The following is an 18,701-nucleotide window of genomic DNA, read 5'->3' on the forward strand; positions in this document are numbered from 1 at the left end:
TAGGTCACTAACCTGTTGGGTTGTTGACTAGGGACTTAGGAGGAGTCTGCTCTTCCCATAACCATCTTGGAGTAGAGAGCGATCTACAATGTTCTGATGGATTGGCCTCAGTTGTCTAGTTTCTAGAGTGAATACAGGGAGCCGACTTTTTGAGCAGTCAATTTTTTCATCCCGGGAGGTGGGCGCTTCTCCCGGAGGTTTTCTCCAAGTTATCCCTCAAATGGGGGGTGTTGGAGTTGGAAATGGCAGTTTGTCTAGCTTCCAAGTTATGTTCTTTATTTCCTGGCGGTTCCTTGGGATTTTAGTTTGATTGTTCTCTTTTCTCAAGTTATTAATCGTATCATATGGGAGTGAGCATCTGTATTTTACTTGTTCCTGCATAGTCTCAGGATCTGATATTTTGACTTAGCCAGAGATGTATTTCTTCCACCTTTGGTGGTTGTTCCTGAGGAAGGACCTTCTGATTCAGGGTCCATTCTTTCATCCAACTTTTGTTTTCTCTGAAGCTTTCAGCTTGGGGATTGAATGCTTAGTTCTGTCTAAGCGTGGTTTTTCTGATTTGGTCATTGAGATCATGGTTCAGGCTCGCAAGCCTGTTACTGGTAAATGTTACCATAACCTATGGCATATTTTTCCTGATTGATGTGAATCTATGGACTACTCTTGAAAGTATGTTCAGGATTCCTACGGGTTTTTGCCCTTCCCTGGAACGTTCTGGAGGACGTTTTTGTCAGTTCTCTGAAGGTTCAGATTTCTGCGTTATTCTTTTTTATACAGGTGTCTGGCGGATGTGCCAGACTTGTAACCTTTTTGTCAGACCCTGGTTTAGTATCAGGCTTGTGTTTAAGTCTGTTGCTCCTCCTGGAGTTTTTAACCTTGTTTTGAGGTTTTACAGTAGGCTCAGTTTGAGCCGTAGCATTCCATAGATTTTAAAATTTTATCTTGGAATGTTTTCTTTTTTGTTATATCTTCTGTTTGGAGAGTTTAGGTACTCTCAGCTTTGCAGTGTGATTCACTTTCTCTTATTTTGGATAAGACGTTTTTTTTATCCTAAGTGGAAATATTGTTTGGGAATCGTTCCCTCTCTGTGTCCTCCTTCTTATCTTTTTAGGTACGTGTGTGCACAATTTGGACGTTGTGCGGGTTTCTGTTTTTGTTTGTTTTCTCTGTAATAGAAAACTACTGCTACTTCTCTTTTTTCTGGTTGAGAAGTTTACTTTGTTTGATTTTCAGACTGCAGGGCTGCAGTTTCCTGAGAAAGTTATGGCTCATTATTCGAGGGCTGTCTCTTCCATTTTGGGCTTTCAAAATGAAGCTTCTGTGGTGCAGATTTGCAAGTCTGCTACTTTCTTTTTCTTTGCATTTTTTTCCAAATTTTTCAAATTTGATGCTTTGTCTCGGTTGAGGCTTCTTTTGGGATATAGGTTCTTCAAGCAGTGGTGCCTTCTGTTTAGGTTGCCTGTCTTGTCCCTCCCTAATCATCTGTGTCCTCTAGCTTGGGTATTGGTTCCCATTAGTTATTGATGATTCCGTGGACTCACCATATCTTAGGAAAGAAAACATTATTTATGCTTACCTGATAAATGTATTTTGTTCCGGATATGGTGAGTCCACGGTCCACCCATTAAGACGGTTATTTTTAACTAAAATCTCAGGCATCGCTACACCTTTGTGTTATCATTTTCTTTCATTTCGGCTGAATGACTGAGGGTTATGGATAAGGGAAGTGACATATATAGCAGCTTTGCTGTGATGCTCTTTGCCTCCTCCTGCTGGCCAGGAGTGATATTCCCACTAGTAATTGATGATTCCATGGACTCGCCATATCCGGAAAGAAAGAAATTTATCAGGTAAGCATAAATTAGGTTTTTAATATTTTTCATCCTCAGGCAAATGTTTTCAAGTTACCCAACCACCACAGTTCTGCCCACCAGACGAGCCCAGACCCCTCCCATCACATCACTGCCCACGTCACCCACTGATGAGATGGGCAGAAGGCAAAGTCTGACCTCCCCAGACTCTCAGGCTACAAGACACTCAATCCGCACAGGTGAGAAGTAAAAGATAACATATATATATATATATATATATATATATATATATATATATATATATATATATTGTGTGTATATATATATATATATATAGTGGATATAAAAAGTCTACACACCCCTGTTAAAATGTCAGGTTTCTGTGATGTAAAAAAATGAGACAAAGATAAATAATTTCAGAACTTTTTCCACCTTTAATGTGACCTATAAACTGTACAACTCAATTGAAAAACAACCTGTATATATACACTCAATCCGCACAGGTGAGAAGTAAAAGATAACATATATATATATATATATATATATATGCTGTTTATCTCTGTAAGAAAAAAGTAACTGATCTACTCAGTGTTATAAAGTGGTGTACCACACATATGTAATCATCTCTTAATTGCCATTAAAATAGCCACACATACTAATTTTGCCAAGCCTCTTGCATAAGTCTTATCCCACTTAACTCGCTCACTGTGTTATATTACTTAAGCACTATATTGTTGTTATATTTTTCAGCACTATCTGATCCCAGTAGCCGACTCTCCACTTCTCCACCTCCTCCAGCAGTTGTTGTGCCACTTCTAGAAATGGGGTTTTCGATTAGACAGATCAAAAAGGCCATGGAAGCCACAGGTAACTGCATATTATTTCTGCATTCCAGGGACATGTGGTAAGGTCAATGGCTGGGGGGGGGGGGGGGGGCGCACTGGCTAGAATCAGAGGCAAATATATACACATGAACCCGGTAGAAGTATCAGAGCCAGATATACACACATATGAACCCGGTAGAGGTATCGGAGCCAGATATACACACATGAACCTGATAGAGGTATCAGAGCCAGATATACACACATATGAACTGGATAGAGGTATTAGAGCCAGATATACACACATATGAACTGGATAGAGGTATTAGAGCCAGATATACAGACATATGAACTGGATAGAGGTATTAGAGCCAGATATACACACATATGAACTGGATAGAGGTATTGGAGCCAAATATACCCACATATGAACTGGATAGAGGTATTAGAGCCAGATATACACACATATGAACTGGATAGAGGTATTGGAGCCAAATATACCCACATATGAACTGGATAGAGGTATTAGAGCCAGATATACCCACATAAGAACTGGATAGAGGTTTTAGAGCCAGATATACACACATATGAACCTGACGTGTGTTTCATATAAGCAGTCTTTACATATCACGCATACAGGATTATTAGGACATGCAAAGCGTGTCATGTGTTTGTGTGTGTTGTTTAAATGATGAAAATTTAATTTTGACTTATACTGCAAAGTGGTCAAATTCACAGATCAGCTGTACTCCACAAAAAAAAGCAAAATCTACCTAACAAACTAGAGCTTCCACTGCAAAATTGTTAGACTGCTAAATAAGAAAACCATACAATGTTCATGGTTTGCTCTAGGAGTTCCCCTAATCTATGCTCCTATTTCCAGAAGATCATCCCTATACTGTTAAGTTCAGTGTATGTGTCTTTAGAATGGGTTCTTGCTTTTCATTTTTTGATAATGGTCCATAAAAACCATTGTGCTTGTGTCCTGCTCAGGTGCTAGAGAAGCTGATCCACAAAACATCACTGTACTAGCCATGTGGATGATTGAGCATCCTGATGATGAGGAGAGGTTCTCTGGTAGGACCACTGAGTCATGCCAAGGGATAGCAGTCTCAGGTGCTGGTGGCAAATCAAGTGACACCGCCTATGCTGGAGACATTCCCTCTGCAGATGTCCCTGAGATGGATTTGTGCTTTTGTGAGAGGTAGGTAATGAGTAGAATATTGTTACGCATAATAAATAAACTATATCTTGCTAGTTTTGTAGGAGTTCATATCAAATAATAAATTGTAAAAGGATAACTTGGATAATGGAGGTAAACATAATGGGTATGATGCATATTGTAGAAAAAGAAAGCATATTGCTCTGACGCTCATCATTGTAGCACATGAAGCAAAGATGGTTTATGATTAATATGTTACATATTACCACTTGGTGTAAAGGAATTCCTCCTCTTCATGCACACTTTTCTTTCCCTTCAGTTTGTTGGTGTTTTTGCGTGAAAATTAATGTTTCCTTGTACCCTCTGCTCCCTTTCCATTGCTCATGCCCCTCTTTAATGATGACTCTTATATCCATAACATGAATACCAATGGTCCCATAATACCTCAATATTTTTTTTGAGGTTTCAGTCACAAATACCAAATAGCACTTTCAGCTGATTAAATAATGAATGAATAAGCAAATCAACAGAGCTATCCCATGTACTTTTCCCAAGTCAGTATTGAACACATTCATAGCACGTTATATGCGGTTCCCCTTCCTTTATTGTGCAAACAGTTTGCATATCCTTCAGACTTAGGGCTAGATTACAACTTGATATTACAAGTCCATTGCATTTACCAGAGAAGGGTTAGTGCGGTCGACATCGCTCTAGCACAGCTCATACTTTCAATGGTGATCACAATCGTGCTAACTTGTGCTCAAATTACAAGTTGAAAGTTATAGTGTGCACGTGAGCAAAAGCTGAAACTGCACTAGATTTTCTAGTGTGACTTCAGACCTGAAGTAAAGTGTAAGGGTTAAAAAACAAGTTACACATGAAACCATATTTAAAAAAAACTATCACACTCGTATATACACATTTTATTAAAAATATAATTTACTGCAAATATTGATAAAAAGGTTTTAAGAGAGTTAAAAAGGTAAGTGGTATATGGCAAGGTATTTTACTAAGAGATTGCCAATGTTTATATAGGTCTAAATATGTGTATGTGTGTGCGTGTATTTTGCGGATAAAATTCGAAATTTTGTAATCCTAGCATTACCTGGGTAATCCTAGGATTACCCAAGCAGCTTTGGGTAAAACCCAAAGTAACATCATAAATCTACTCAGAGTGCATCGAATCAATGCATCAAACATATATACGATGCATTGTAATTCCCACATCTTCTATATATTTGATTAAATAAAAAAATTACCTGATTTTTAGCACATTTCAATGACAAATACATTTATCAAACATATATACGATCCACTGTAATTCACACATCCTTACTATCTTTTTTTGCCTCCATCTGGGGGTTCAAGGGTGGCTCTTGGGGTGGATGCCAGAGGATCGGCATGGCTCCTTCCTTGTACCCCCCTGGCAGAGGCAAAAATAGTGTAGATGGAGAATGAAACTACATCGGGTTTTACCCAGAGCTGCTTGGGTAATCTGACTACTTTACCTGTAACATATCTATATATAGCGATTGAGCGGGGGAAAAATTATTGCATCACTTGTAATTTGTCCCTTATTGTTTAGCTGTGTTTGGTATTACTTTTCTCTGTGTCCAAACTGACAACAGTATTAAGTTATCCCAGTCTTTTTCATTGTTGTACTAAAAATGCATTATGCAGTGATTTATACTTAATAGAAATCATTGCTCTATGTATTCATAATTTTACCCTTTTTTTTAGTATTATTTGTAAATTAATTTGTGCAGTGTCCATTACTTAAAGGGATAGTCTAGTCAAAATTAAACTTTCATGATTTAGATACAGTGTGCAATTTTAAGCAACTCTCTAATTTACTCCTATTATCAATTTTTCTCCATTCTCTTGATATTTTTATTTGAAAAAGCAAAAATGTAAGCTTGCCCATTTTTGGTTCAGTACCTGGGTAGCGCTTGCTAATTGGTGTCTAAATCTACACAATTTTGGTAATTGCTCCATCTGCTACCAGACATATTTCAGAGTGGTGATGCTTCTCTCCCTGTTGTTAACCCATAATCTTACTTTTTTTCAGCAAAAGGCAAGTTGTAGGGTTTCCCCTTTTCTTGTGTGTGTTAGTACCTTATTGCAGAAGGAACTGAAAAGTGGTATTAAATTACCGGTAATATTAGATTATATTTCTTTCATGTAATTGGCAAGAGTCCATGAACTAGTGACGTATAAGATATACAATCCTACCAGGAGGGGCAAAGTTTCCCAAACCTCAAAATGCCTATAAATACACCCCTCACCACACCCACAATTCAGTTTTACAAACTTTGTCTCCTATGGAGGTGGTGAAGTAAGTTTGTGCTAAGATTTCTACGTTGATATGCGCTTCTCAGCTTTTTGAAGCCCGATTCCTCTGAGTACAGTGAATGTCAGAGGGATGTGAAGGGAGTATCACCTATTGAATGCAATGGTTTTCCTCACTGGGATTTATTTCATAGGTTCTCTGTTATCGGTCTTAGAGATTCATCTCCTACCTCCCTTTTCAGATCGACGATATAATCTCATATTCCATTACCTCTACTGATAACAGTTTCAGTACTGGTTTGGCTATCTGCTATATGTGGATGGGTGTCTTTTGGTAAGTATGTTTTCATTACTTAAGACACTCTCAGCTATGGTTTGGCACTTTATGTATTTATATAAAGTTCTAAATATATGTATTGTACTTATATTTGCCATGATTCAGGTTTTCAGTATATTTCCTTTTTGCAGACTGTCGGTTTCATATCTGGGAAATGCTTTTTTATGAAAATGTATTTCTTACCTGGGGTATAGTCTCTTTTTCAAATTGACTGTCTTTTAAATTTGCGGGCAGAATTAGGCTCGCAAGGGAGCAAAATGCCAAAGTTTATTGCGTCATTCTTGTAGCCAGATTTTTTAGCCCGAAGTTACGTTCATTGACGCAAATTCGTAATTTCTGGCGTCTTAGTTGACGCCGAGTCCTTCATAAGGTTGCGTCATCTATGACGCGAGTGTGTCGTTTTCGGACATTTTTGGCACCAAATTTTTTTTTTCTGTTTGTTGTGCGTCATACTTGGCGCCAAATATTTTCATTATTTAAGACCCCATTTCTTTTTGCCTCTTGCCTTTTTCTATGTCAGAGGGCTATGCTGTTTGCATTTTTCCCCATTCCTGAAACTGCCATATAAGGAAATTGATAATTTTGCTTTATATGTTGTTTTTTTCTCTTACATTTGTAAGATGTCTCAATCTGATCCTGTCTCAGAATTCACTGTTGGATCCCAGCTGCATGATAACAGTTCTATCAAAGCTAAGTGCATTTGTTGTAAACTTGTGGAGATTATACCTCCAGCTCTGGTTTGTAATATTTGTCATGATTAACTTTTACATGCAGAAAATGTATCCATCAGTAGTAGTTAATTACCTTTTGCTGTTCCCTCGACATCTAATGCACAAGATATACCTGTAAATTTAAAAGAATTTATTTCTGATTCTATTCAGAAGGCTTTGTCTGCCATTCCGCCTTCTAATAAACGTAAAAGGTCTTTTAAAACTTCTCATAGAGTTGATGAAATTTCAAATGACCGGCAACATACTGATTTATCCTTCTCTGATGAGGATCTATCTGATTCAGAAGATCCTGCCTCAGATATTGACACTGACAAATCCTCTTATTTATTTAAAATGGAGTATATTCGTTCTTTATTAAAATAAGTGTTGATTACATTGGATATGGAGGAAACTAGTCCTCTTGATATTAAAACTAGTAAACATTTAAATTCTGTTTATAAACTTCATGTTGTTATTCCAGAGGTTTTTCCAGTTCCTGATGATTTCTAAAGAATGGAATAGGCCTGGTACGTCTTTTATTCCTTCTTCAAGATTTAAAAAATTGTATCCTTGGCCAGCAGTTAGATTGGAGTTTTGGGAAAAGATCCCCAAAGTTGATGGGGCTATCTCTACTCTTGCTAAACGTACTACTATTCCTACGGAAGATAGTACTTCTTTTAAAGATCCTTTAGATAGGAAACGTGAATCTTATCTGTGGAAGGCTTATTTATATTCAGGTCATCTTCTTAGGCTTGCAATTTCTTTGGCTGATGTTGCAGCTGCTTCAACTTTTTGGTTGGAAACTTTAGCGCAACAAGTATCAGATCATGATTTGTCTAGCATTGTAAAATAGATTCATCAACATGCTAATAATTTCATTTGTGATGCCATTTTTTATATCAAAATTGAGGTTAAATATATGTATTTAGATTTTTTAGCTAGAAGAGCTTTGTGGCTCAAATCTTGGAATGCTGATATTACTTCTAAGTTCAGATTGCTTTCTCTTTCTTTCCAATGTAATAAATTATTTGGTTCTCAGTTGGATTCAATCATTTCAACTGTCACTGGGGGAAGGGAGTTTTTTTGCCTCAGGATAAAAAACCTTAAGGCAAATCTAAAGCTTCTAACCATTTTCGTTCCTTTCGCCAGAATAAGGAACATAAATCTAATCCTTCCCCAAAGGAATCTGTTTCCAATTGGAAGCCTTCCTCAAATTGGAATAAATCCAAGCCTTTTAAGAGATCAAAGCCAGACCCCAAGTCCGCATGAAGGTGCGGCCCTCATTCCAGCTCAGCTGGTAGGGGCAGATTAAAATTCTTCAAAGATGTTTGGATCAATTCGGTCCAAAATCATTGGATTCAGAGTATTGTCTCTCAGGGGTACAGAATAGGATTCAGAGTAAGACCACCTGTAAGAATATTTTTTCTCTCACGCATTCCAGCGAACCCAGTAAAGGTTTAGGCTTTCTTGAAGTGTGTTTCAGACCGGGAGTTATCAGGGGTAATCATGCCAGTTCCGTTTCAGGAACAGGGCCTGAGGTTTTATTCAGATCTATTCATTGTCCCAAAGAGAGAAAATTAATTCAGACCAGTTTTGGATCTAAAGATTTTGAACCGATATGTAAGAGTACCAACTTTCAAGATGGTGACTATAAGGACTATTCTGCCTTTTGTTCAGCAAGGGCATTATATGTCCACAACAGACTTACAGGATGCATATCTTCATATTCCAATTAATCCGGATCACTATCAGTTCCTGAGTTTCTCTTTTCTAGACAAGCATTACCAATTTGTTGCTCTTTCTTTTGGCCTAACAACAGCTCTAGGAAATTTTTCAAAAGTTCTCGGTGCCCTACTCTCTGTAATCATAGAGCGGGATATTGCAGTGTTTCCTTATTTGGACGATATTTTTGGTACTCGCTCAGTCTTTACATTCTGCAGAATCTCACGTGAATCAACTAGTGGTTGGAGGATCAATTTACCAAAAAGTTCTTTGATTCCTCAGACAAAGGTAACCTTTTTAGGTTTCCAGATAGATTCAGTTTCCATGACTTTGTCTCTAACAGACAAGTGACGTTTGAAATTGGTTGCAGCCCGTCAGAACCTTCTGTCTCAGTCATTCCCTTCAGTAGCTATGTGCATGGAAGTTTTAGGTCTCATGACTGCAGCATCGGACGCGATCCCCTTTGCTCGTTTTCATATGAGACCTCTCCAGCTTTGTATGCTGAACCAATGGTGCAGGGATTATACAAGGATATCATTAATATCCTTAAATCCCAATGTTTGACTTTCTCTGACTTGGTGGTTAGATCACCATCGTATAATTTTAGGGGCCTCTTTCGTTCGTCCAACCTGGACTGTGATCTCAACAGATGCGAGTCTTTCAGGTTGGGGAGCTGTTTGGGGATCTCTGACAGCACAAGGGGTTTGGAAATCTCAAGAGGCGAGATTACCAATCAATATTTTGGAACTCCGTGCAATTCTCAGGGCTCTTCAGTTTTGGCCTCTGTTAAAGAGAGAACCGTTCATTTGTTTTTCAGACAGACAATATCACAACTGTGGTATATGTCAATCATCAGGGAGGGACTCACAGTCCTCAAGCTATGAAAGAAGTATTTCGGATACTTGTTTGGGCGTAATCCAGCTCCTGTCTAATTTCTGCGGTTCATATCCCAGGTATAGACAATTGTGAAGAGGATTATCTCAGTCGTCAGACTTTACATCCGGGCGAATGGTCTCTCCATCCAGATATGTTTTCTCAAATTGTTTAGATGTGAGGTCTTCCAGAAATAGATCTGATGGCTTCTCATCTAAACAAAAAACTTCCCAGGTACCTGTCCAGGTCCAGGGATCCTCAGGCGGAAGCAGTGGATGAGTTGACACTTCCTTGGTGTTATCAACCGGCTTATATTTTTCCGCCTCTAGTTCTTCTTCCAAGAGTGATCTCCAAAATCATCATGGAGCAATCGTTTGTGCTGCCGGTGGCTCCAGCATGGCCTCACAGGTTTTGGTATGCGGATCTTGTTTGGATGTCCAGTTGCCAACCTTGGCCACTTCCATTAAGGGGCCAGACCTTCGATCTCAAGGTCCGTTTTTCCATCAGGATCTCAAATCATTAAATTTGAAGGTATGGAAATTGAACGCTTAGTGCTTAGTCATAGAGTTTTCTCTGTTGCAGGCTCGTAAATCTTTTTCTAGAAAGATTTATTATCGAGTTTGGAAGACTTGCATTTCATGGTGTTCTTCTCATAAATTCTCTTGGCATTCTTTTAGAATTCCTAGAATTTTACAGTTTCTTCCGGATGGTTTGGATAAAGGTTTGTCTGCAAGTTCCTTGAAAGGACAAATCTCTGCTCTTTCTGTTTTATTCCACAGGAAAATTGCTAAACTTCCTGATATTCATCGTTTTGTACAGGCTTTGGTTCGTATCAAACCTGTCATTAAATCAATCTCTCCTCATTGGTGTCTTATTTGGTTTTGAAGGCTTTACAGGCTCCTCCATTTGAGCCTATGCATTCTTTGCACATTAAACTACTTTCCTGGAAAGTGTTGTTCCTTTTGGCCATCTCTTCTGCTATCTCTTCTGCTAGAAGAGTTTCTGAATTATCCGCTGTCTCTTGTGAATCTCCTTTTCTGATTTTTCATCAGGATAAGGCAGTTTTGCGGACTTCATTTAAATTCTTACCTAAGGTTGTGAATTCCAACAACATTAATAGAGAAATTGTTGTCCCTTCTTTGTGTCCTAATCCTAGGAATTCTTTGGAGAGATATTTACATTCTTTGGATGTGGTGAGAGCTCTGAAATATGTTGAAGTCACTAAAGATTTCAGGAAGTCTATTTGTTATCTTTTCTGGTTCCAGGAAAGGTCAGAAGGCTTCTGCCGTTTCTTTGGCATTGTGGTTAAAGCTTTTTATTCATCAAGCTTATTTGGATTCAGGTAAAGCCCCGCCTCAGAGAGTTACAGCTCATTCTACTAGATCAGTTTCCACTTCTTGGGCTTTTAAGAATGAAGTTGATCAGATTTGCAAAGCAGCATCTTGGTCTTCTTTGCATACATTTACTAAATTCTACCATTTTGATGTGTTTGCTTCTTTGGAAGCAGTTTTTGGCAGGAAAGTTCTTCAGGCAGCTGTTTGTTTGATTCTTCTGCTTATGATTTAAGTTTTTATTTTTATTTTTTTGAGAATAAACTTATATTTGGGTTGTGGATTCATTTTTTTTTCAGCGAAATGGCTGTTTTTATTTTGTCCCTCCCTCTCTAGTGACTCTTGCGTGGAGTTCCACATCTTGGGTATTGCTATCCCATACGACACTAGCTCATAGACTCTTGCCAATTACCTGAAAGAAAACATAATTTATGTAAGAACTTACCTGATAAATTAATTTTTTTCATATTGGCAAGAGTCCATGAGGCCCACCTTTTTTATGGTGGTTATGATTTTTTGAATAAAGCACAATTATTTCCAAATTCCTTTGTTGATGCTTTTAACTCCTTTCTTTATCACCCCACTTCTTGGCTATTCGTTAAACTGAATTGTGGGTGTGGTGAGGGGTGTATTTATAGGCATTTTGATGTTTGGGAAACTTTGCCCCTCCTGGTAGGATTGTATATCCCATACATCACTAGCTCATGGACTCTTGCCAATATGAAAGAAATTAATTTATCAGGTAAGTTCTTACATAAATTATGTTTTTCATGCAGTTCGGGTTCATAAGCTATGGTTGCAATTGGCTAAATACAAATTGCTTTAGCATCATATTTTTTTTTTTATTTTTTTTTTAATTTTCAAAAGAGCTTTATTTAAGTTATAAATAACAATACACGTTATGAATTGAATGTACAGATTATACACCAGAGGAGAAGTAAAACATCACCATTGTAGTACATTATACAGGCTTCGAGAGAACACAGCGTATACTTAATCATTATTAGTGAAGTGCAACAAGAAAAAGAGTTATAGCCATGTGCTGTGAGTCAGTGTATTTCCTTTTGGTTCCCATTCTTAGTTGAATAGACCGCTCATGGATCTAGTTACTAGGATTGATAAAGATAGTACTGGGAACTCAGAGCAAAAAAAAACAAAAAAAAACCCAGTAAAATAAGAATTAGGAAGAACAAAAGGAGATGGGGGGGGGGGAGAGCAATAGGAACTGGAGGAGGGGGGAGTGTGTATGGGAGAAAGAAAAAAAAAAGAACAATGACCATTTGAGAGATATATCTTGAAACCTTTAAGGGTGTGGTTTAGATTATACTAGGAATATGATAAAAATTAAAGTTGGTGCTGGGCGTTAAAGATAAATGTGCAACAACATAGTGTATTTTGGTGCGTGAGACTTTGTGGGAAATTAACGATAATGCAAATAGATGCATTGTGAGCTATAACCCCGACACGGGGGTAGAAGGATTGATATTTATGGCTGCTGCCTTATTAAGTTTTTAAGCTATCCCACCCGCCGCAGGCCTCACAGAGGGGGGGAAGATCACGCCTTGAGCAGTCTATCAAAGCTAACCAATATGTTAAAGAGCAGCAGTCTCTATAAGTAGCTCTAAAGTTAATAATCCTCCGGTGCTAAATATACAGTAAAAATAAGAACCGAAATTGAGCTGCAAGGGAGAGTTTGCTTACATGAACCCTACAACACAACATATCATATTTAAATTCTTTGGAAATGGCAGAACAAACACGCTGCAATACTACTTAACACAGTGCCGTACTCTATCATATAATAGAACTTATGTAGTCTCTAATAAAAGGATAACTTCCTATACCCCTAGAGTCTTAAAAATAAAGCTAGAGAATTAGAGAACTTTGCAAAATAAATTTTTAACATACATAACGGGGAAAAGCCATAGTCCTCTGTGGGGTCAGGCTGGACAAGGGTATATCGTCCGAGAGGGGCATCTGCAGCCTATCCCTCTCCTACTATTGGGAACTGGTCATCCCGATGAGAAAGTCTTATGCCCCCACCTGTGGAAGTTACAGGTCTCCGCCATCTGTGTCCGTCCGTTTTGTTAGGCCCCAGATCTGAGAACATAGCGGAGAGTCTCTTTGTCATCTGTAGTGTCTGTTGCAAGGCCTCTGAAAGGATAGTCTTTTCGACTCTGTGGGTATGCACAGAGCCCTTCTGTACAACTTCTTGTTGCATAAGAGTATCGGCCATGTCACCCAGGGTAATCTTTGTAGTTTTATCCAGCTTGGAGCTTCCAACTGGTCTGCTGTGCCATCTAACAAGTGCCGGAGCCTGCGGAGAGGTTGGTGTTGGGTAGTGATCCCTATTACAGGTCGGAGCTAGGTCTGCTTTCATGGTAGGCTTGCGTTCCGGATTGGATCTAGAGTCCTTTGGTAGATGTGGGTCTCCGTGGCAGGGTATGATGCTGTGGCGCCCTGCGTAGTTTTTCCGAGGAGCGCTGTTGGGTGCTATAGAGCCTCCGCCATTTTGATTGCGGGTTGCTAAGGTTCTTTCTCTCTGGTTGCTCGTTGCATCGGAGGAGCAGAGTTTGTTCAGTAAGTAGTCGTATGGGGCCCTGTCGAGCAGCTTCTCAAAGATTTTCTCCAGCTTTTCCATAGATGGTAGTAGGTGATGATACATTTCTGATTCTCCCATAGTGATCTTTGTTAAAGGAGATATAATAGAAGAATTCTGCACGCTGCCTACTATTATTGTGATTCTAAGATGTTGTCAGTTATATAAGTCCCAGTTGATTATGAATGGTGAAGAGACTCAGTAAGCCGATGGTCTCCGGCAGCACTGATAACCCAGCTCTTCCCGGGGGGAGGGTGGAAACCTGGCAATAGGCCGCCGCCTCAGGCCTAACTCCGAACTGTGTCCCCTATGTCATTAATACAGCAATATAAGAGGATATTGAGTCCCAGACACCTAGTCTGTGGTGTAATCTATAAATAAGTCTTTGTTTTTGCTGTTTACAGCCAATAATTGGCGGATTATTGAAGGTTCTTTTGGAGCCCACAGAGAATGCGTCCTACTCAGAACGCTGCACGGACACGCCCCCTAGCATCATATTTTTATGGCATTGTTGTGATATATATATATATATATATATATATATATAAGTAAATAGGTTAGCAAAAAATCTGTTGCAATTGTGCAAAACGACAAGAAGCAAAACAGAGGTGGACAGGCTTTTGTCAGAAGGAGGATCAGCGTGGGAATTGAGGCGGGTACTCACAATCAGTAACGATCAGGCTATCTCTTCTCCTAGTGGGAGTACAGACACAATCCCCAGATGAAGGCTGTTAGACCCCAGCCACACCACCGACTACCACTGCAGCCTAGTGTATCCACAGGGTGCTCACCTGACCGGGTAGTTGACTCCTTGTCCTCATAGGACCATGACATAGGGAGAGTTCCTTTTAGTTAATTGCAGCTCACATCTGCCACATCCACGCTGTATAGCTTATCCTTCTCAGTCCAGCGTGTGTATATAATGTCCAACCCCCTTCTCAGTCTTAGGGATAGCAATCTCCAATAACTGACAGGCAAGTTCTTTAATTGAGCTCAAGGAGGACTGAAGGTGCTCAGCTTGTGAGGAGAAAGTCTTATTCTTGTTGCTTAAGGATGTGTATTATGGTTTTATCCATCTTTTAATTTGCTGAATAAACTGAACTTTTAATGAAGATAAGTGCTTGCGGATTTTCTTTCAATTTAACTCACTTGTGTGTGTGTGTATATATATTATATTAATGTGAGTGGTATGCAGTGCTATTGTTTTTGAGGCATTCCTTTTTCATTGCATTTGGGTATAATGCTAGTGTGTGATAATAAGGTTACTGGTGCATTCAGTAGCCATTTGGTGCACTTTTAGCATGTGTTGTAATATTTTTTACGGTACTATTTATTTAGAATATTTACAAATAATATATTTTTGCATACTACAAGCAAGTATCTCATCCTGTGCATAATGCCCTTTATTGTTAAGACAAGCAGACCTCTGGGAGATCTTGTAAATTTACACATCGGTAGATACTGGCTCTTACAAATAAAAATCAGTTTATCTGAACCAGCTTTTTTCAAAGAGGGTCAGCAGAGGAATTCAGTTTATAGCAGCAAGAAGTAATGTGTTTGCCAACAGATAAGGAGAATCTAACTCTAACCTTTAAGAGAAATACATGTTACTTAGTGAATACTATTATAAGTCTGAGGAAAGTAAAGAAAATGATGGAAGGTTAATACATTTTCCCTTCTTGCAACATACTTGTTGCAAAAACAGTGATTTGTACTGTCTTACATTTTGGGCTAGATTAAAAGTGGTGCGCTAATTTGCCCATTTACAGGCGTGTGAGAAATAACAAGCCATTGCGTTATTAATTTCATACCCTTTACTTAACTCATATTGTTTTCATCTTGTTAAATTTGTTTGTTTTCAGTGGCTTTTCAACAGTAAATATAGAAGATAACATTTATCCCTTCTCGTGCTCATTTCCATACCTCACAAAAGTGTAAATTGAGTGTGTATTACTGGATAATTTGTACTTGACACAGTAGCTACACTTTGAAACGTTCTATTTCCAACGCAGTGTTTTCTCTTGCAGCCCAGACAACATGGAGCAGTCAGAAAATGCCGGATCCAGCAATGGGCAGCAAACAAGAGGCAGGTCCACTGTTACCAGGAGACAGAAGTTTGACCTAGCTGCACGTACTTTGCTAGCACGAGCAGGTACAGGAAATAATTCATACATCTTTACTGCTGTTTTTAGCCTTAGCTAATGGGTGATACAGTAAAAATATCTATGTTTCAGTCATATAATGTGGCAGTGCAATAAATGCAACATATTGTCATTTATGAGCATAGATTTTGGGGTTTATTAATCATGTTCTATATGACTAACTGTTGTTTCTGACTGGGCCACTAGCACACTCTCATAGGTTTCTAGAGCAGAGCATTTACTATCAGAACAAAAATGCAGGAAGTCGTTTTAGCAATCAACAAAAATGTAACACCCAAAACTAACTGATGTGAATTCAATTTCTTCTACAAATATGTTAATATGCCCCAAATGTCCCCAAAATACTGTGTAGTGAAGTTTATTAAAAAATAAAGATGGCAGCATCTTTATTTTTTAAGAAAAACACTGCACTAGACAGTATTTTTGCGGTTAAAGTTGATGGGAGTGGGGTGTTAAAAAAAATTAATAAAATACGGCACTGAAAAGTGCAGGCTATGGGAACTGTGTGTTTAATATATATGTATATGCTTATATACATATATGTTTGTGTTAATATGTGTATATGTTAATACATATATATGTATATCAGCATATACAGTTAAAATATATTAATAATTGCTGCCATCGCTGCAAGACATCGCTGCTGCTCGTGAGCGCAATGCTTCCCAGCAATGCGAAAGCGAGGTCGTTTTCACGTTGCTCTGAACTTCTAATGCCAGCGTACATTAGCATACGCTGGTATTACACAGTGGAGCGCAAATATCGCTTTCATTTAAGTGATATTTAGCGATCCACTTGTAATCTGGTCCAAAATAATTAGTATAGTTAATACACAAGGTAAGATACTTACAATGCTCAAATGAAAAAATATATCTATAAAAAGGGTTAATGAAATGTTGACAGAATTGGTTTGCAACTGCACTGTCTTGTTGGATGGTATTAGAAAAAATAAAGGGAGCTTGTGCTAGTAGCAAAGTTCATCTTCGTATTAACTGGCAAAGGCAAAGAGGCAAATTAACGCCTTAAGGACCGGGCATTTCAGACAAAAACTTCCCCAAAAGACCAGAGCATTTTTCTACATTTAACATAAATAGAGCCTTTTCTTATATTTACCTATCAAAAATATATATATATATATATATATATATATATTTATTTATTTATTTTTGTAGACTACCCAAAGTATTGATCTAGGCCCATTTTGGTATATTTCATGCCACCATTTCACCGCCAAATGCGATCAAATAAAAAAAATAGTTAATTTTTTCACAATTTTAGGTTTCTCACTGAAATTATTAACAGCTTGTGCAATCATGGCACAAATGGTTGTAAATGCTTCTCTGGGATCCCCTTTATTCAGAAATAGACATTTATGGCTTTGACATTTTTGGTTTTAAAGGCCGCTAAATGCCGCTGCGCACCACACTTGTATTATGCCCAACAGTGAAGGGGTTAATTAGGTAGATTGTAGGGTTAATTTTAGCTTTAGTGTATAGGTTACACTCCTACCTGACACATCCCACCCCCTGATCCCCCCCCCCCCCCCATTCCCTCTCAAACAGCTCTCTTCCCTCCCCCATCTGACAGAAAATTTGCCAGTACTAAAATAAAAGGCTGCTTTATATATATATATATATATATATATATTCTGCAGTGTAGGATCCCCACTTACTCCCCAACCTCTTTGTGTCCCCCCCCCCCCGACAGCTCTCTAACCCTCCCCCCTCTACCTATTTGCTGCCATCTTAGGTACTGGCAGCCAGTTTGCCTCAATTTATACTTATTTAAAAAAACAATTTTTTTTCTGTAGTTTAGCTGACCCCCCCCAGATCCCTTTCCCTCAATGGATCCCACATAGGATCCCCCTCATTGCCCTTCCTCCCTCCTTCCCTCTCACTTCCCCTCTCTTTTTTTTTCCTTACCTGTTGCGTGGCGTAGTGGTCCCATCCACTCCCGCCCTCCTCCCGCCTCTTCCAGAGATGGGCTGCCCATCCGCCTCCCTCCTTACACACCCACCCACCAAAGATCGGCACCACCGCTGTCCACCCACCAAAGATCGGCACCACTGTCCGATGCAGAGAGGCCCACAGAGTTGCCCTCTCTGTATCTTTAACTCTGCAAATCTATTTCTGCAGTGCCCCAGAAATAGCGCAATCTCGCTATTTTTAGCGAGATCGCGGCAGAGAGAAGCCCGGAACTGCAGCAACGTACAGGGTGCAGCTCTGGTCGTTAAAGGGTTAAAACTCGAAGAAAATAATAATTATATTTATCCATCTAAAGTTCAGATTATGAGTGGCGTGCTAAATGTAGCCACCAATCAGCAAGCGCTACCCATGTGTTGAACCAAAAATGGTCCCGCTCCTAACCTTACATTCCTGCTTTTTTAAATAAAGATAGCAAGAGAATGAAGAAAAATTGATAATAGGAGTAAATTAGATAGTTGCTTAAAATTGCATGCTCTATCTGAACCATGAAAGAAAGAATCAGGTTTAGTATCCATTTAACTACTAAAAGCCTAATATAATTGTTCCCCATAAATGCATAAGGGAAAAGGAAATTTATGCTTACCTGATAAATGTATTTCTTTTTCAATACGATGAGTCCATGGATTTCATCCTTACTTGTGGGATATCGCCTCCTGGCCAGCAGGAGGAGGCAAAGAGCTCCACAGCAGAGCTGTATAAATAGCTCCTCCCTTCCCTCCCAACCCATTCATTCGACCGAAGCTAGCAAGAGAAAGGAAAAGCCAAGGAGCAGAGGTGTCTGAAGTTTAACAAAAAGTTAAAAACCTGTCTCATAGAACAGGGCGGGCCGTGGACTCATCGTATCGAAAAATAAATAAATTTATCAGGTAAGCATAAATTTCCTTTTTCTTTCTCAAGAT

General features: G+C 38.8%; 1 protein-coding gene across 7 annotated transcripts in view; it reads left to right on the plus strand.

The window, feature by feature from the left end:
* The window catches only part of HERC1 (HECT and RLD domain containing E3 ubiquitin protein ligase family member 1), a 683,410-nt gene that overhangs the window by 475,114 nt on the left and 189,595 nt on the right, over positions 1-18,701 (plus strand). For all 7 annotated transcript variants that reach the window (XM_053717285.1, XM_053717288.1, XM_053717289.1 and 4 more), the window contains exons 41-44: positions 1,890-2,050; positions 2,562-2,678; positions 3,626-3,836; positions 15,683-15,807. In XM_053717285.1, the coding sequence (XP_053573260.1) occupies positions 1,890-2,050; positions 2,562-2,678; positions 3,626-3,836; positions 15,683-15,807 (614 nt within the window). The remainder of the gene's footprint in view (positions 1-1,889; positions 2,051-2,561; positions 2,679-3,625; positions 3,837-15,682; positions 15,808-18,701) is intronic.

The sequence above is a fragment of the Bombina bombina genome, chromosome 6 (assembly GCF_027579735.1).
Source record: "Bombina bombina isolate aBomBom1 chromosome 6, aBomBom1.pri, whole genome shotgun sequence".
NCBI classification, from domain to species: domain Eukaryota; kingdom Metazoa; phylum Chordata; class Amphibia; order Anura; family Bombinatoridae; genus Bombina; species Bombina bombina.